This window comes from Lipotes vexillifer, unplaced genomic scaffold (assembly GCF_000442215.2).
Source record: "Lipotes vexillifer unplaced genomic scaffold, Lipotes_vexillifer_v1.1 scaffold788, whole genome shotgun sequence".
Lineage (NCBI taxonomy): Eukaryota > Metazoa > Chordata > Mammalia > Artiodactyla > Lipotidae > Lipotes > Lipotes vexillifer.
Genome location: NW_006791862.1, coordinates 31,788 through 52,024, shown reverse-complemented (window position 1 = coordinate 52,024; position 20,237 = coordinate 31,788). Strand labels below are relative to the sequence as shown.

Below are 20,237 nucleotides of genomic sequence, written 5' to 3'. Positions count from 1 at the left end.
GAACCTCTCTTTGAAAAAACTTGGAAAATCCTCCTTTTGGTTTCTTTCATCACACTGACCATCAAATCTTACACAATGTTAGGTAACAGTGGTGCTGACAGGCTTGCTTGTCTTGGTTGTGACTTTTTTAGCAAAGTCACCGTCAAGACAGAAATATTTTATGATGCTAACGAAGCATCTTTTGTTATTCTTTAAAAGGATTTTTGATCAGTAAAGAACATTGAGTTTTATCAAGTGCTCTTTCAGTATCCATAAAAATGACCATTTTTATGAGTTTTCTTATTTGACCTATCAATGTGATAACATTTTGTTAACAGAACTTCTAAATTTAAAAAATACCTGTGTTCCTACAGTCAATCCTACTAGGTCATAGAATAGATTGCAGAGCAATAATTCTCAAGCAAGGGCTTTTTCCACTGACACAGCTGCTCCTGTTTAGAATTATGTCTCTAGAGAGGCTGCACTATATTAGTGAGGTGAAGGCCGAATGAACCGGAGGAACTAGAGCTCACTCAGCTCTTACATTGGTGAGATTCTGCTCCTTGTCTGGATTCACATACAAATCTCAAAATCAGGGAAGTGGCTGCCCTGCTATTCTATAGGAGGTTTCTGTCTACCCTCTAATCACCTTAGGGCACTGGCTCTACCACTGACTAATTCTATAAAAGAGGTTACAGTGTGTGCGTCTCCCTCGGGTTCTAGAAGTGGGCAGGAATTAGTGGGTTTCACAGGCAAGGTTAGTGATGTTTCCTAATGCTGTCAGTTCAATGAAAAAAGGATCTAGACATCTAGACATCTAGACATCTGTGCCAAGCTGACTCCTCCAAATTTTTCTTTTAAATATCAAAAGAAAGTCCAGAATTTGGCATTCTGAATTAGAATTCTGTATCAGAGCCAGACTTCCTACTGTTTCTGCATCAAGTAAGTTCTGGCCCTTTATTCTCTGAGTGGCTTCCTTTCATAATGGCGGCTTTACTGAGGCCCCAGCCCAGGTGTCTGAGAGGAGCCCCTGGCCCAGGTGTACACCCACAAAGCCACAGGGAGAAGACAATCAGCACCCCATTGGTACGGAAGCCCACACCCTGCATTATGGAATTTCTAGAAGTGCTTACCCTTGCTTTTTCCCTGCATACGAATATTAACATCTGTTTTCAGAAACCTGGACACCTTAACGGAAGCAAAAGGTTTAGAAAGAAAAAAATTAGATTTTATTCAAGATAGGCGAAGGATAAGAGTGAATCATCAAGTAAAACCATTCAAAGTCACTTCACAGATATTTTATCAAGGAACCCACCAGTGAAAGCCCAAAGAACCAGGAATAAGTTATATATGCCCCATTTTTACTTTCATGAAAACAACAAGCAAATAAACTGCTACTAAGAATATATTCCTTCAAGAGAAGGAAGTCCTAGGATTCATTGCAGGGTCAGTACAGGTTCAACTCAGTTCCATGGCCTCTATAAAAAATCGTGTCCAGAATTATCTCCAAAGAAAAGCAAGTCTAAAGAATGCTCTATGTGGTAGTTTTTACTGTGCTGGTAGTCTCATTCTTTGGAAACTTGTACTCTACCAAGAGAAAAGTGAGCCTTCAGCTATCTGAGCACTCTGTTCCCTCGTCTTTGCCTAAACAGTATTTTCTGAACATACAACAACACAGAGGGAGAAGAGTAACTTAGGGGCAAAGAAGAAAAACTGAGGACGTATATATGCTGTGAAATATCTATTTTGAGCTAAATAACCATAGTTAAATAATATATCGCCCAAACCCACTCTACGTATCTTCATTCTTATTTATCCCATATCAAGTATAAGTGTGGAATCTTTTATTATAGATCTCTAAATTCCTGACTGAAATAATTCCCAATAAATTGTTGGTGATCAAGAGATGTACACAAAATTTAAATGTCAATAATTTTTCAGTGAGAAATTACTTTTTGTAACTGCTTGGGCATTATCAAAATATAACTTAAAAACCTTTCTTTGTAATCATCTAAATTAAACAAATAATCCTTTTTTAAGGCACAAATCCAAAAGTGGCAAAACAACCATAAATTTAGCATATGGGACCACATTCTCCTAAAGGGCCTTAGGAAATTCAGATAGAAGCTGATGTTACGGCCAGGGTGAAATGGACATGGGCCTAGGCCAGAGGCCCTTGCGTGCCAGTTCACTCTTTACAGGCTTGAGGAAAGGCGTGGAGGGGGGCTTCCAGGGTTGCCACTTGGGGAGCTCGGTGCAACTGCTATTTATTAACCTGTAAGGAACCGTCTCAGTATTTTAGCAACTGATGCAGCTGTACCAGAACGAACTGGCTGAACAGCAGCTCTGCTCGCAGCTTTCTATAAATGCAACTTGATAAAAATGGTAGATTATGGGCACACTGCTTTACATTAGTTTATTATAAAAGAAAAACAATTCCCAGAAACACAATGTACAACATTCTAACTTCTAAATCCTTTTGCTATTCTAAAAGTACTCTTCCGAGACTAAACACTCTTTACAACCCCCAGTCTGCTCAGCCCACAAGACAACCCAACTCCTTGGCTCCCGCGTGCACAGGTCAGGGGTTCCAACAACCATGGCCATGGCCAACACAGTGAAACCACTCTCTAAAGTGGCTGAGCTCTTTGAGAAAAATTTAAATAGCTGCTAACTCAATCTAAATAAATAGTGAAAGGACTGTTTCTGCCCCTAAGATTAAATCCCACACATCTGATGCTCAAACTCAGGTCTTCCTGTCATCACTTGACACCTGGAAGGTCCGGTAAAATATTCACCGATTTGTTAATCCTAAGAGTGCTACTTGTGATCCAGATGAGTCAAAATAAATGGTCAGGATGTCTTCTAAAAAGCCCATAATGGCCCTTTTGGCTGTGTTGCCAGCCAGTGCCTGGACACTGCTTATGTGCTCCAGGGCTGTTCTGACCATCTGGTCTCTTTCAAGCGGGCTGTGGGGTGCTCCAGTGTCATCTCTCTCTGTTCCTGATTTTAAAAACTGTAGGATATAGGACTGGACCATGTCCCCATTCAATTCAAGGGTTTCTTTGATGCAGGACAGGTCTGAGGCACTGGCCAAGCTCAAGAGGTGAATCAGTGCCTGGCAGATTTGGGTCCGTAGGCTAGCACAGTACTTGAATTCCAAAAAGTCTGTGGTGTCTTCGCTCTTCTGTAAGGCAGTGACCAATGCATTCCAGATCTGAGCGTACTGGTCAACAGATCCATAGTGCTCTCTCTTGCCCGGGACGGAAAGGGCAGCGGCAGATCTGATGCGCACTTTGAAGTTCTTGCATGACGTCACAACTGATGTCAGGGCGTTGTAGGCCTGGGAGGTCCACAGGGCTGTTCCTAGAAAGAATCCATAGTCATTAAAGCAAATAAAGCTTTAAAAATAAGTGGGGTGAGACAGGTAGAAGGAAGCACAAACACTAGTGCTCAAGTTAGTCATTTTATGTTTTCATTTAATTCTCAGAATAATCCTACAAGATCGGGGTGGTGAGTGACTATGGGATCCTAGGTAAGTGGCCAAGTACCGGCTCCCAAAGCTCTCCCTTTCCCTAGATGAGCATGACATGTGCTCAGGACCTCTGCTACCCTGAATAGGAACTTTGGTGACTTAGAAAGAGGCTCCTTCTCTGGGAAGATGCTCGTCTGAGGGGGTAAGGCTTGGTGGGAGAAGCAGGGACTGAACTGCAGCCCCACCTGTCCTCTCGGCTGGGTGCTTCTGAGCAGTGCACAAAGTGCACAACTGTATGCCCAGCCCTGCTCATGCTGGCAAAAGGCCATTTCATCACACAGATTAGCATTTAGACCCTGCTCTGGACAAAGCAAGTCATGCATTTAATTGCAAAGAAAAAGAAAATACTCTCTAGGCAGTGACTGGGGGACAGAGGACTCAGATTAAGTGAAGGCTCAATTTTCTAATATTGAGAAGATGATGCCTAGATTCCTGGCTCCTCTCGCTTCCTGTTGGCCCCAGGAAATCGGCCAGCTTTATTCCTCGTCAGTTACCACTTACTCTATTTCGGGAGTTCTCAGTCCTCAAGGTGGGCAGCAGATTAGAAGGCAGCTTCCCTAATGCTCCCAGCCCTTCCCAACATCTCTGATGTCTCTGAAGACAGGCAGCAGATATCCAGCTTCCATGAGCTCCAACCCCAAAGGTTACTTCAGGCTGTTTCCTCAGTGGAGAAAGCCACGAGGCTACAACTCCACTGGTTCCCGGGTGACTGGTCCCCCTGGATGCTCTTGGCAGTAAAGGGGAGAAGAGCCAGATTTCCCTAACGTGATGCAGGCTCTGCTGGTCCAGGATGGCTTCACCTCTCCAGGAACACACACTTATGTTTCAAATCTTGTCACAGAGACAAATATGTAAGGTAAATGCTGGCAATTCAAGTGACTGGGATTAGGAGGCTGTGATCCAGACACCCAAGCAGCTGTCAGCCACTGATGATATATCAAGGTGCACAGCATGTCATTACTCAGAGGCAGATCCCTATGCAGCATTCCACTTCAGTACCAAGGGCACATATGGAATCTCCAATTTATACCCTCTTCCTCCCAGGTCTGTTTTCCCCTTTATTTTTTTCCTGATTGTTAAAATGACAGATGCTAACTGTAAAAAACTTAGAAAATGAAAGCAGATAAAATCCTACTCATCATCCCATTCAGAGGCAACCACTGTTAATAATTAGACTAATTTCTTTTCAGTCTTTTTTCTATCCATTTACTGAGATCGTACTGTAGAAACAATTTTCATATCCTGTTTTAATTTGCTTAACATCAGAAGTGTTTTCCCAGATTACCAAAAACTTTTTGTAAACATAACTTTAAGTGGCAACAAAGTATCTCTCTGAATATATATACCACGATTTATCTCACCTTTCCCCTAAACTGGGGTGTTCAGTATGTTTCCATTTTTTAAAACATTATGAATAATACTGTGGCTTTACTAACAATGCACACTGGTGTGTGCTGTCCAAAGAGGCCCTCCACCAGAGAGAAGACGGAGACATTCTTACCTAAGGGAAGAGCAGAATTTTTAAATACATTTCCCATTGCGTAACAAGCATTCCATCGGACTTTCATGGCAGCCTCAATTAGAACAGTAGAAATTAGGGCCTGGATAGCCTCCTCAATGATTTCAGCAAATCTGGGTTTTTCTATATGAGATGGTTGCAGAAAATGAAGCAAATTTCCAAGGGCCCGGACTGCATTGCTTTTTACCTAGAATCAAACGTAAAACATGCTAAAGACATGTGTCAGAAAGTATAATTTCCACTTAAAAAAACCCAGGACGCCCAAGACATCTTAAAGCAAGAGAGAAAATGAAAAATTCAGCCTGTAAAGTTGCAAGTTCTTAGAACTCGGCAAGGTCTTGTGTGGTTAACGTCCGGAGCCATCAGAGAGGTGAGGTTCTGCAGAGCTCCTCGCCCTGATTTTTTTAAATGTTAGACTGGACTTCAGAGAGGTCCATTTTCCTTGTTGTACAGAGATGGTGTGTAAGGCCCAGGGGCAACAGGACACTGGTGGTTTGCAGCAAGGCTTGGAAGAAAAGCTAGATTTCATAATTCCAGTCAATACTTTTCTGCTAGACTAGAGTCTCAACCTTTGCAGCATACTAGAATCATCTGGGAAGCTTTCTTTTTAAAAAAGCAATTCTGACTAAATTAGCCTGATGTAGGGCTTCCCAGAACCACTGTACTAAATTAAGCACTTGCTATCTATCGGTCAGGTACTATGGTAGGTGCTATTAAAAAAAGGCATCTTGTCAATGGAACAGGAGAGAAAGCCCAGAGATAAACCCACACACATATGGTCACCTTATCTTTGATAAAGGAGGCAAGAATATACAATGGAGAAAAGACAGCCTCTTCAATAAGTGGTGCTGGGAAAACTGGACAGCTACATGTAGAAGAATGAAATTAGAACACTCCTTAACACCGTACACAAAAATAAACTCAAAATGGATTAAAGACCTAAATGTAAGGCCAGACACTATAAAACACTTAGAGGAAAACATAGGCAGAACATTCTATAACATAAATCACAGCAAGATCCTTTTTGACCCACCTCCTAGAGAAATGGAAATAAAAACAAACGGGACCTTATGAAACTTAAAAGCTTTTGCACAGCAAAAGAAACCATAAACAAGACGAAAAGACAACCCTCAGAAGGCAAGAGGGGCTTCCCTGGTGGCGCAGTGGCTGGGAGTCCGCCTGCTGATGCAGGGGACACGGGTTCGTGCCCCAGTCCGGGAAGATCCCACATACCGCGGAGTGCCTGGGCCCATGAGCCATGGCTGCTGGGCCTGCGCGTCCGGAGCCTGTGCTCCGCACTGGGAGAGGCCAACCATAAACAAGATGAAAAGACCACCCTCAGAATGGGAGAAAATATTTGCAAATGGACAAAGGATTAATCTCCAAAATATACAAGCAGCTCATGCAGCTCAATATTAAAAAAACAAACAACCCAATCCAAAAATGGGCAGAAGACCTAAATAGACACTTCTCCAAAGAAGATATACAGATTGCCAACAAACACATGAAAGGATGCTCAGCATCACTAATCATTAGAGAAATGCAAATCAAAACTACAATGAGGGGCTTCCCTGGTGGCGCAGTAGTTGAGAGTCCGCCTGCTGATGCAGGGGACACGGGTTCGTGCCCCGGTCTGGGAGGATCCCACGTGCCGCGGAGCGGCTGGGCCCATGAGCCATGGCCGCTGGGCCTGCGCGTCCGGAGTCTGTGCTCCGCGATGGGAGAGGCCACAACAGTGAGAGGCCCGCATACCGCAGAAAAAAAACTACAATGAGGTATATCACCTCACACGGGTCAGAATGGCCATCATCAAAAAATCTACAAACAATAAATGTTGGAGAGGGTGTGGAGAGAAGGGAACCTTCTTGCACTGTTGGTGTGAATGTAAACTGATACAGCCACTATGGAGAACAGTATGGAGGTTCCTTAAAAAACTAAAAACAGAACTACCATATGACACAGTAATCCCGCTACTGGGCATATACCCTGAGAAAACCATAATTCAAAAAGAGTCATGGGCTTCCCTGGTGGCGCAGTGCTTGAGAGTCCGCCTGCCGATGCAGGAGACGCGGGTTCGTGCCCCGTTTCGGGAAGATCCCACATGCCGCGGAGTGGCTGGGCCCGTGAGCCATGGCCACTGAGCCTGCGCGTCCGGAGCCTGTGCTCCGCAAATGGGAGAGGCCACAACAGTGAGAGGCCCGCATAAAAAAATTTTTTGGGAAAAAAAAAAAAAAAAAAAAAAAAAAGAGTCATGTACCACAATGTTCATTGAAGCACTGTTTACAATAGCCAGGACGTGAAAGCAACCTAAGTGTCCATCGACAGACGAATGGATAAAGAAGATGTGGCAAATATATACAGTGGAATATTACTCAGCCATAAAAAGAAATGAAATTGAGTTATTTGCAGTGAGGTGGATGGACCTAGAGTCTGTCATACAGAGTGAACTAAGTCAGAAAGAGAAAAACAAATACTATATGCTAACACATATACATGGAATCTAAAAAAAAGGTTCTAAAGAACCTAGGGACAGGACAGGAATAAAGATGCAGATGTAGAGAATGGACTTGAGGACATGGGGAGGGGGAAGGGTAGGCCGGGACGAAGTGAGAGTGGCACGGACATATATACACTACCAAATGTAAAATAGATAGCTAGTGGGAAGCAGCTGCATGGCACAGGGAGATCAGCTCAGTGCTTTGTGTCCACCTAGAGGGGTGGGATAGGGAGGGTGGGAGGGAGATGCAGAGGGAGGAGAAATGGGGATAAGTGTATATGTACAGCTGATTCACTTTGTTATACAGCATAAATTAGCACACCACTGTAAAGCAATTATACTGCAATAAAGATTTTAAGAAAAAGAAAAGGCATCTTGGAATCCAATGAGGTATATGTATCAACTTCCATGTTACAGAAGAAATTCACCTTCGTAGAAGTTAAATAATGCACCAAAGGTCACTCAGCTAGTAACTGGCAAGCCAGGATTTGAACCATGTCTGCCTGACCCTAAAACTTAGGTCTACATTTTTAAAACTTAATAGTGTAACAGGGAATGTTCAAAGCCAAGCTGCTCATCTTTCTGACTTGTCTATTCTACTTAAAGATTTTTGGAAAAAACCAGCTACATGGACATATCATGGAGTAGTCTTACAAATGGCACTGACGGGCTTCCCTGCTGGCGCAGTGGTTAAGAATCCGCGTGCCAATGCAGGGGACACAGGTTCGAGCCCTGATCCAGGAAGACCCCACATGCCGTGGAGCAACTAAGCCCGTGTGCCACAACTACTGAGCCTGCGCTCTAGAGCCCGCGAGCCACAACTACTGAAGCCTGTGCGCCTAGAGCCCGTGCTGCGCAACAAGAGAAGCCACCACAATGAGAAGCCCGTGCACCACAACATAGAGTAGGCCCCGCTCACCGCAACTAGAGAAAGCCCACGCGCAGCGACAAGCACCCAACGCAGCCAAAAACAAATAAGTAAAATAAATAAATTAAATAAATAAGTTTTAAAAAATAAAATAAAATAAATGGCACTGATATTTTTCATGAGACAGGAAAGAAACTGTACAAGTGTGGAGTGTACACTACATACCCTGAGTACACCCTCAATCTCCTTTGAACAGGGATAAATTTGGTGGGATAAAACTATAATACACTAAGTATCTAACTGAAAAATATTAGGTTTTGCTGTCAGTCTACCTTGTCTTTATCCTTGGATGCCTCTATAGCTGATCGCAGCATCTTCAAGAGCAGGAGGCCAGAGAACTCTTCCTGGAAACTTGGGTCTGGTGTTTCCCTGTCCCATCCAAAGCAGGCAAAACATGTTAAAAGGTAAAGCCCAGTTAAATATAGACATGTACAAATTATATTCACTCAGTATAACTATAAAAACAGCTCCACAAATCTGTTCAGATTATAGCAAGAACTTACAGTTTATACCTTTTGACCTAGTAGGTCCACATTCTTTTGGATGTAACCAAAAAGAGTATCTCAAAATGGAGAGATTTCATGCATGAAAATGTTCAATGCACATAAAAGCCTAAAATAACATGAATGTTCACTTACAGGGTAACGGTGAAATCATCATCACATAGTGATGACTGTGTAATAATAAATACCAATTTATAAAAAGTCAGTAGAAGTCAGGAGAATGCTTATACATGTTATATGTTAGAGTTAAATGACAAAAAGCAACATACTTGTGTATGAATAAAGCAGTCGCCTCTGGGGAGGGAAACTAGGGGATTAAGGTAGGAGAAAGGCTTTATACTGCATACCCCTTTGTACTGTTTGAATTCTTTTTTTAACCTGTGAATATATTACTTAAAAAAATACAAACACAATATTTTAAAAGTAGGGCAACCATTACTAAGGTTTTGGTTTTATAATAGGGCTCAAAGACATCTTCTTGGGACCTTAGGCTTGGAAGTCACCCAGGAGAAATGACCTAAGTCACCTACATGTTGACAATCAGAGTGTCTGTCAGGTTGCCTAGGGACCAGGCTGCTTTGGCCCGGACATTAAGAGACTTGTCTTGAAGTGACATCAATATTGCATTTGCTGTGTCTGCAACAAATATGACATCCTGTAAGATAAACAAAACAAAACACTGTAGTCACTTTAGGAGTTCACACTGCTACCTTGAAAATTCTCAAATTTATTTGCAGATAAAGCTGTAAGCCTTTACCACAAATCTCTATTTGGAAATCAAAATTCATTTACTCAATCTATTTACTCTTCTTCTTATATATTACAATTTGGACACTCATTAAAATCCCACGGGAAGGTCTCCCACGATTCTGGTATGTGCCATGCACACCCAAGGAGCCTATAGATTTTGCTCTTGTGAACATCTTATAACCCGGCCTGCGACAACTGTCTATGAATTCTGAGCTTGGCTTGATTTCCACCTCATGAAGAGATGTGGACAATGAAACACATTTCCAAAACACATCCTGTTCACTTACACACTTCTCAGAGAGATAAAGGTCACAAGTAAGAGTGAAGGAGAAATTTATTTCCCTCTTAGTAAAAACTCTATTAATTTTCTAAATTATTAGTATCGTATGGTAATGTCCCATTTCATTTTTCCAATTATCCATTGATTTAAACATTTACTGTTTTAGGGTCCTGGCCAGTGTGCAAAATCGTTAAAAAGAAATGAACTACAGGCAGTAGCATATTTTAGTAGCAATTAAGGAAACCAGATTACGAAGCAATTTAATTTCCTTTACTGTCCAACTCAGGAGCTCTATATCCACCGAAGAGAGTAAGAAAATGGACTGTAAAGAGGCACAATGGAGCTACACGGGCTCACTCTGACCTGTCTGAGACAAGGAAAAAGCACGTAGACCCCAAGGGCCCGAGAGGTCGCAGCTTTCACTAAACGGTTCTTGCTGTCGTTCAGCCCCAGCAGCATGGTGATGCACAAGATCTGCCTGTCACTCTGCAATGAGAAAGGTTGGCCAAGGAAAAGTGCGAATGAAACAGCCATGAGCCGATGCCTTCGACAAGTGACTGTGACACACCTGTGTTGAATCCATATTCAGGAGTTGACCACAACTGAGCCCTTGAGGCTAACTTGGCAGAGAACAATGGTTCAACACAGATCCAGTTATCATCTGAGTACCCACTCGGAGCAGGGGGACACACAGCATCGTGATTACATTTAACCTCTACCATCCTGAGTCAGGTCATTTTATTCTCCTACTTTAGCAAGCTGCCTTCCTTATAAAAACTAATTTATATAAATAAGAATGGATGCAAATGCCATTAAGGATTAAAAGAAGTAGCAGTCCAAACACTATGTGTGTTGGGCACCAAGCAAGGCGTTTTCACATGCTTCATGTTATTACTCACATCATTTACATTTTATAGGGGATAAAACTAATTTTTAGAGAAGTTAAGATAACCAAAGAGCTAGAAGGTAGAAGAGCTGAGACTTAAACCAGCTAGGATTTAAATCCAAAGAGCTAGGATTTTCTAACTTTTGGATTTGAAATCTTTCTGAAATCTGACTTCAAAGCCTCTGCTACTTTCACTTCTCTGTCCCTGCCTTCTAAGCACAGGGAGTAAAAGCTCCTCTGAGGCATTAAGATTTCGGTGCTGCTCCCCACTGCCCTCACCCTATGCTCAAATAGAACATGCACCTTCTCCTCAGAGATAATGCTGAATACTGGTTCAAAATGAAAAACAGTCAAAATCAAACTCAAGCTCTTGTGCTCAGAGTCACAAATTAAAGATGATAAAACACGCCTAAGGTTACCAGCAGATTGCTGAAGGCTTCCGGCAAGATGGAAGACAGGGCATCACAGGCGCTCGCCTGCAGAGTCGGATGCTCTGAATTCTGCAGGGCTCTGGGTAAAGGACCGTTCAGCATCACAGTCCAGAACATCACCACCTGGAACAGAGGCACAGTTACAACTGCAGCCCAAGAGGCAACAGTGGAAGCAGCTCGACGCTAAGACTAGCACTAGTAACCACAGTGATGAAACGTTTTTCCTTAACGTAGCAGCTTTACTATAAATACTTTCACGAGTACTTCTTCCACAGCAATGAAAGGAACTTTAGAAAACAACTAATTCAATGCTTCCTTTTCATTCATTAGGAAACTATAGTCTGGTACAGTAAGGCAGCAGTAGTGATGATACTGGGGAGGAAGAGGAAGATGAGGATAGCAGGAACAGCAGCAGCAGCTGTTCAGAGAGCTTCCCATACGCCAGGCATTGTTCTAAGTGTTTTACACATATCTACTCATTTTAATCTTCAGCCCAACTAAATGAAGAATATATCCTTATCTCCATTTTTGCACCAGGAAACTAAGGCAGAGAGAGATAACTTGCTAGTGGGCAGCAGAGCTGGTCGAGAATCAGATCAAATGACACCCAGCCAGGGCTCTTTCAAACCTCGAGGGCACAAGGGTCGGGGTCCCAGAGCAGCCCAGAGGCCATGTGCCCAAGTGCAAGGAGCACGGGATCCAGAGCAGGAGCTGGGGTGGAGTTAGCCCTTCAGCTTCTGCTTCCTGTCTCTGCAGCCTCAGGAAGTCACTGAACCGGTCTAAGCTTTGGTTCCTCTTCAGTAAAACAGGACAAAGAGATCTACTTGGCAGAGTTTGTGTGATAATAAAATGTAAGACTGTGTAAAGTCCCTAGCACAGTGCCGGATGTACAGTGGAGATTCTTAAATTGAACAACAGGTTCTGTTTTCAGCACTTTGAAGAACTGTCTCACTTCAATGTCCCTCAAGGTAGGCATCTGCAGAGTACCTTTAACAGTCTCCTTCCCATGCTTTATAAAAACCCTGGGATTTCCTGCCCCATGTGCAAATCTGTCTGGGGATTTGGTGTCTCCATTTCCTGCCCCATGGACTTAGGCCTCAGTTTTGCCACGCACTCACACACCAATTCTTTCGCCCCACAATCCTAGCTCCTGGACACCCAATCTGGGTCCTCCTGCCCCAAACCAGAAGAATGTGGACAGGTGTGGTTGCCAGCCTCCAAGATTGCCCACAATGATTCTCACCTCCTAATGTTCAGGAGGCCATCCCCTCCCACACTGACTAAGGCTGACCTGTGTAACTAATGGGGTATTGTGGGAATGACAGTGCAGAACTTCTGAAACTAGGTTATAAAAATCCTACAGCTCTGTTTTGCTCACTCTCAATTCATTTGCTATAAGGGAGGCCAGCTGCCTTGTCAGGAGAACACTCGAGCAGCCCTCTGGAGAGGTCCTCATGGGAAGGAACTGAGTGAGATCTGCCATCAGCCAGTACTAACTTGCAAGGTATGCGAGTGATCGCACCACATTGGAAGGAGCTCCTCCAACCCCCGTCAAATTCGGCTGACTGCAGTCCCTGCCAACATCCTGGCTGCAGCCTCATGAGACCTGAGCCAGAACCATCAGGTAAGCTGCCCTCAATTCCTGGTCCACAGAAACTATGTGAGAGAATAAATGTAGGATATGGTTTTAAGCTGCAAATGTTTAGGATAATTTATCACTCAACAGATTAGTAATACAGAAAGTATATTCCTTTTTTACATATGAAACAACACTTAAGTGCAAACAGTTAAGAGTCTTGCTCAGGGCTTCCCCGGTGGCGCAGTGGTTAAGAATCCGCCTGCCAACGCAGGAGACACGGGTTCGAACCCTGGTCTGGGAGGATCCCACATGCCGCGGAGCAACTAAGCCCGTGTGCCACAACTACTGAACCTGCGCTCTAGAGGCCACGAGCCACAACTACTGAAGCCTGTGCGCCTAGAGCCCGTGCTCTGCAACGAGAAGCCACTGCTATGAGAAGCCCACGCACCACAACAAAGAGTAGCCCCCGCTCAGTGCAACTAGAGAAAGCCTGTGTGCAGCAACAAAGACCCAACGCAGCCAAAAATAAAAATAAGTACATTTATTTTAAAAAAAAAGGAAAAAAGAGTCTTGCTCAAAGTCACTTGGAACAAGGGGAGAAGTCTGGATTAAACCCAGGTCTGCCTGATAGAAAAGCACAACTCAACTCCCTACAAACAGTGACATTTCAGTTTTAGTGGCAGTCTAAGGTAGGGACTAGAGCTAGACATTCTTTTTTTGAAATTTATTTATTTTTGGCTGCATTGGGTCTTTGTTGCTGCGCACGGGCTTTCTCTAGTTGCGGTGAGCGGGGGCGTCTCGTAGTGGCTTCTCTTGTTGCAGAGCACGGGCTCTAGGCACGCGGGCTTCAGTAGTTGTGGTGCACGGGCTTCTCATTGTGGTGGCTTCTCTTGTTGCAGAGCACGGGCTCTAGGCACGCGGGCTTCAGTAGTTGTGGTGCACGGGCTCCGTAGTAGTGGCTCACGGGCTCTAGAGTGCAGGCTTGGTAGTTGTGGCACATGGGCTTAGTTGCTCCGTGGCATGTGGGATCTTCCCAGACCAGGGCTCGAACCTGTGTCCCCTGCATTGGCAGGTGGATTCTTAACCACTGTACCACCAGGGAAGCCCAAGCTAGACATTCTTAATTCTATCATTCCACCTAGGGTGATGGAAATTGTGAAGAGAAAAAGAATAGGCAGGATGAGGAAGGCAGAGGGAGAAAACATCCCTAATGTTGAGTTGATTTGGTTTTTGGCACTAAGTAGAAGGTTTTTTTTATGGGCTCACATGTTCCTCCTCCAAAGAATAACTGGCACAGTGTGGGGCAACACACACAAGCTCAGACCACAGAAATGAATGGGAATAAGGGGGAGGGGCCTGGCAGGGAGGGGTTAAGGGAATTAAGACTCACTGAGCATCTACTATTTGCCAGAGTCTTCATATCTCATTCAATCTTCCAAAAGTCCAACGAGTTAAGGATTTTTACTCCTCTTTACAACACGGAAACTATGCTCATAGTCACATATTCATTAAGTGGTTTAATCCCATGCCTTCTGATTCCAAATCTTGGGCTCTTCCCACCATTCTAGTCTGTCTCTTGGGCACACTGTGTAACCAAACTAGGTTTTGTGGGGAAAAAAAAACCCCCCAAAACTGGTTCTTCCATTACTGGCTGTATGTCACACATAATCTAACCACACACTAAATTGTAAATAAACTGAAATGCAAATAAAACCTATTCATCCTAGATTATAAACCATAATTTCTGATATTGGAAGAAACCATACTCTCTACACCACTTTATCACTGAGCCTCAAAATAAAACTGACTGAAGCACTAAGAAAAGAGAAAACCATGAATATACATTTACTTACCAAGGTGACTGGCACTCTCTGATCAGGTGCTATGGAAGAATCTGGTTTATACTGTTGTATTAAGCCTGTACCCAGTTCTTCCAGAAGCTGCCAAGATAAAAGAAATAGATTATCAGAGATGAATATTAGAACCCTGGAGGTAAAAAGCCACTTCAGTTTGGAGATTACCTCAAATCAAGGGGAAAAGTAATTTCCAACTGATTTTCTTTCTTTTCTCAGAAACTGCTATCTCAGAGGCATTCTTTCCAGAAGCAAAATCACCAAGTATATATTGTTAATTTATTACCAAATCAATTCTTTGGGTTTACATGTAGAGCTGAAAATAGAGGAATGTTTTGATATCACTTCCCTGAAACCTCCTAAAGAAACTCAGAATTGATGGACATGCAGCAGAGGGAAGAACATAAAAGGAAGAGAAGAAAAAAGCACACAGCTTCTTTTTCTTCTTTAAAATTGGGGTATAGCTGCTGTACAATGTTGTCAGTTTCCACTGTACAATGAAGCAAATCATCTATATGTATCCATATATCTCTTCCCTCCTGGATACCCCTCCCACCCATCCCCATCCATCCATCTAGTTCACCACAGAGCACCAAGCTGTGCTCCCTGAAGCACAGGGCTTTTAATGAAAATTACCTTTGCTCCATGAAGCTGGACAGATGGATCTGCCTCCCCCAGGCACTTGCAAATCACCTCTCCAAGCTCCATCAAGTAGACCTGAGTCATTGAAAAGTAACCCCTTGCCAGATGAGCCAACACCTGCAAAGAAAACAGGGGATTAACCCCAAGACCTGAATGCAGGACTGCAATATCCAGAAGTGTTTCAATATTTCAGAAATCACTCACACTCAACAAGGGGCTGAAATCTGATGTTAATGAAATGAAGAACAACCATAATCTTCAATTAAGTATATCATAAAATTTTATAGTGCTTTATAATTTACAAAATGTTTTTCATTTAGGTTATCAATATTATCACACTTAAGCCTGGGAACAATTTATGTACTGGTAGGTGTTTATTGAGTATTTCAGCTGAAGAAACTAAGACTAAAAAAGTTAAAGGTTAAAGAGGTTAAAGGACATGTTCAGTATTAACCAGATAATTAGCAGATCCTAGGACGAAAAAACAAATACTTTAATCTAGGGTGTACAGAAAAAACAAATACTTCAATATTTTTAAAATATTACAGAAAAACAAATACTTTAATCTAGGGTGGTTTTCTTCCTTTGAAGGAGCAAATACTTTGCTGTCGCTAAGCAGATATAATACCAAAGAGAAGTTTATAGAAAATTAAACATTTATTTAACTTTCAGATGCAGAAATCAAAGATTAACTCTACAACTTCTTTCAGAGTTATTATATAATCTATAGTGACCTGCCATATAATACCTGAGGTGACTAAAATGGCTTGCAACAAAAGGGGACGAATGTGATGTTTTACAACCAATCCCCCCCCACCTACTCCCCCCAAAGAAAACAGCAAACAAAGCATTCACACCCAAACTGTGAATTCACACACAACTCCCACTAACACCAATGACACACTGCTTGGTTTGACCTTATTTTCACAGACTTACTCCTCAGGAAGTAATCACCCCATGAAGAATGATTACCTCCATTTCAGAGATGAGGAAATGAAACCTCCTACCTGTAAGGCCTCCAGTCGCAAGGGGAATGGCTCATAGGTGCTTCCTCCTGTGGAGCCAGCATCGCTACCTGAACAGGCATCTTCCTTGGGCAGAACAACAATGGAAATGCAAAGTCGAATGAGCCAGCAGGGCTCTGAAGACACGTTTGGTGAGCTAGCTGCGGCTTTTTCCAGAAAGGGTCCTGAAGGGGCTTTCTTCCACCAATCAGGAGGACTGACGTGAGGAGTGGCTGAATTGCTATTGCTGAGTCCAGAAGAACAGGGCTGTTGTAAAAGTAGCTGGACTTCAGGTAAAGGTGCGTGAGTGGACACTATGGCCCCCAATAGTGTGAGACTGGACACACGAACATTAACATCTGTCAAAGGAATCAAAAAGAAACTATCACCACAGGAACAGTTACCATAAGGATCATAACTATCTCTGCAGGCAATTAAGAATTATGGCTTCTTTGTTTAACCTGAATCTAATTAAACCTCTAGACCTAACTTCCAGTTTATGGGACAGAAGTGTAATAAGTTAACACTGTAAAGAAAATACCCAACAAACTGAGAGTAGGGCTTCCCTGGTGGCGCAGTGGTTGAGAGTCCGCCTGCCGCTGCAGGGGACACAGGTTTGTGCCCCGGTCCGGGAGGATCCCATATGCCGCGGAGTGGCTGGGCCCGAGAGCCATGGCCACTGAGCCTGCGCGTCCGGAGCCTGTGCTCCGCAACAGCAGAGGCCACAACAGTGAGAGGCCCGTGTACCACAAAAAAAAAAAACTGAGAGTATACGACATACTATAAGACAACTGGCTTGGACCCTTCCAAAATCAGTATCATAAAAGAAAGAAAAAGGGCCACAGACTACTAGAGGCAAAAAGACTAAAGTGAGGAGGCAGGACAAGATGGCACAGTAGGAAGATGTTGGGCTCTCTCCTCCCATGGACAGGAAAATTACAACTGCATAGACAGCAACTATCTCTGAGAATGACCGAAAGACTAGCAGAGAAGATTTTCCATAACTAGGGATACAATGGAAAAAAAAGCCACATTGAGACAAGTAGGAGGGGCAGAGACACGGTCTGGCAGGGACCTACACCCCCAGTGCTGTGGACCACAGGCAGGAGGGATTTCACAGCCTCAGAGGTCGGCTCTGAACCCCACATTGGGCTCCCCAGCCCAGGGGACATGCATCATGTAGATGAACCCCCATAATATCTGGCTTTGGAAACCAGCAGGCCTTACATCCAAGAGAGAGCCAGAGGGCTGCAGAGAATTAAGAATCCACTCTAAAAGGCTGTGCACAAAAACTCAGTCTCTCCAGGTCCTGGCACACAGACAGCAGTTTGAAAAGTGCCTGATCATATGGGAAGGAGATTCACTGACTAACAGATTCATTGACTAATATTAAGACCTGTCACCAAGAGGTACTGAGGAGCTGGCGAGTGCCACTTAAAAATTTTTTTCTTTGTCTCCCTTTCTACCTAGGTGGCCAGGCACTGGCAGGCACCAGTTTTTTTTTTTTTTGGCTGCGCCACACAGCTTGCAGGATCTCAGTTCCCTGACCAGGGATCCAACCCAGGCCACAGCAGTGAAAGCACTGAGTCCTAACCACTGGACTGCCAGGGAATTCCCAGGCGGTCACCAGTTCTGAATCTCCCCATCTAATTTACTAGCATCACTCAACCCGCCCTGAGTTCACCTGTGGATTCCACCCAGCTAGTGCTAATCTAATGCAGTCCCCAGTTACAGCCAGCTGCACTGGGAACCAACCCCACCCCCTAGCACACCTGCAGAGAGCATGGCCCAGCCACAACAAAAGGGCACATGCAACCCACACAGGAGACACTCCTGGAGCACCTAGCTCTGGTGACCAGGGGGGACCATACTACTGGGCCTCACAGGACACCTTCTATACTTAGCCACTATCAAGAAAAGGAAATGTAGCTGATCTACCTAATACATAGAAACAAACAGAGGGTTAGGCAAAATGAGGAGACAAAGAAATATGTCCCAAATGAAGGAACAGGACTAAACCTCAGAAAAAGAACTAAATGAAATGGAGATAAGCAATCTTCCAGATAAAGCATTCAAACTAATGGTCATAAAAATGCTCTCTGAACTCAGAAGAATGGAAGGACACAGTGAGAACTTCTACAAAGAGACAGAAAACATAAAAAAGAACCAATCAGAGCTGAATAAAATAACAAAAGTGAGAAATACACTAGAGGAAACCAAATGCAGATTAGATGATACAGAAGAACAGATCAGCAATCTGGAAGACAGGCTAATGAAAATCATCCAAATGGAAAAGCAAGAGGAAAAAAGAAATAAGAAAAATGAGGATAGTTTAAGCGACCTCTATGACAACATCAAGCGTACTAACATTCATATTATAGGGGTCCCAGAAGGAGAAGAGAGAGGGACAGGGACAGAAAATCTCTTTGAAGAAATAATGGCTGAAAACTTTCCGAACCTGGCAAAGGAAACATACATCCAAGTCCAAGAATCACAAAAAGTCCCAAACAAGATGAACCCCAAAAGACCCACACCAAGACACATTATAATTAAAGTCAAAAGTTAGAGGGCTTCCCTGGTGGCACAGTGGTTAAGAACCTGCCTGCCAATGCAAGGGACACGAGTTCAAGCCCTGGCCCAGGTAGATCCCACATGCTGCAGAGCAACTAAGCTCATGTGCCACAACTACTGAGCCTGTGCTCTAGAGCCCACAAGCCACAACTACTGAGCCCATGTGCCAAAACCACTGAAGCCTGCGTGCCTAGAGCCCGTGCTCCACAACAAGAGAAGCCACCACAATGAGAAGCCTGCGCACTGCAACGAAGAGTATCCCCCACTCACTGCAACTAGAGAAAGCCTGCACACAGCAACAAAGACCCAACACAGCCAAAACTAACTAACTAACTAAATAAATTTATTAAAAAAAAAAAAGTTAAATAGAGAATCTTAAAAGCAGCAAGAGAAAAACAACTAGTTACATATGGAGGAGCCCCAGAAGATGATCAGCTGACTTTTCAGCAGAAACTTTACATACCAGAAGATATTCAAAGTACTGAAAGGAAGAAAAACGCTTACAACCAAGAATATTCCCTCTGGCAAGGCTCTCATTCAGAACTGAAGGAGAGATAACGAGTTTCCCAGACAAGCAAAAACTAAAGCAGTTCATCACCACTAAACTGACCTAACAAGAAATGTTAAAGGGACCTCTTTAAACAGAAAACACAAAACTATAAGTAGAAATATAAAAATTATGAAAGAAAAAAATCTCACTATAAAGGCAAACATATAGTAAAAGTAGTGGATCAACCACTCATATAGGTACTATGAAGGTTAAAACACAAAAGTAGTAAAATCCTATATAACTATAATAATTAGTTAAGAGATACACAAAACAGAAAGATGTTAAAGATGACATCAAAAACATAAAACATGGGGGTAGGGAGTAAATATGTAGTGCTTTTAGAATGTGCTCAAACATAAGTGACCATTAACTTAAAATAGACTGCTGTATACCAGGTTGTTATATAATAACCTCATGGTAACCACAAATCATAAAACAATACTAGATTAACTCAAAAAACAAAGAGAAAGGAATATAGTAAGTCCCCTACATATGAACCTTCAAGTTGTGAACTTTCAAATATGCAAACATGCATTCCATCAATGTCAGGCGTGAGTAAAATAGCAGCTTGCCCTCCATCTCCTAGCTGACGATCCTTCAGCTCTACCATCTCCCTCCCACCTCCACTCCCTCCTCCAGTCAGTAACTCTTCTTGCCTGTTCACTCGATGCCAGCCCCTGTAGGCCAGCCATTATACTGTACTACTGTACTTTTCAAAGTACTGTAAGAT

General features: G+C 43.2%; 1 protein-coding gene across 1 annotated transcript in view; it reads right to left on the bottom strand.

Moving 5' to 3' along the window:
* Positions 1 to 2,373: 2,373 nt before the first annotated feature.
* Positions 2,374 to 20,237, bottom strand: part of HEATR6 (HEAT repeat containing 6) — a 39,856-nt gene continuing 21,992 nt past the window's right edge. Inside the window, exons 12-20 of the mRNA XM_007464878.1 lie at positions 16,390 to 16,745; positions 15,377 to 15,499; positions 14,741 to 14,827; positions 11,297 to 11,431; positions 10,355 to 10,477; positions 9,492 to 9,616; positions 8,731 to 8,827; positions 5,016 to 5,220; positions 2,374 to 3,345 (exon numbers count right to left, since the gene is read on the bottom strand). Coding sequence (XP_007464940.1) covers positions 2,774 to 3,345; positions 5,016 to 5,220; positions 8,731 to 8,827; positions 9,492 to 9,616; positions 10,355 to 10,477; positions 11,297 to 11,431; positions 14,741 to 14,827; positions 15,377 to 15,499; positions 16,390 to 16,745 — 1,823 coding nt within the window. The 3' untranslated portion in view covers positions 2,374 to 2,773. The remainder of the gene's footprint in view (positions 3,346 to 5,015; positions 5,221 to 8,730; positions 8,828 to 9,491; positions 9,617 to 10,354; positions 10,478 to 11,296; positions 11,432 to 14,740; positions 14,828 to 15,376; positions 15,500 to 16,389; positions 16,746 to 20,237) is intronic.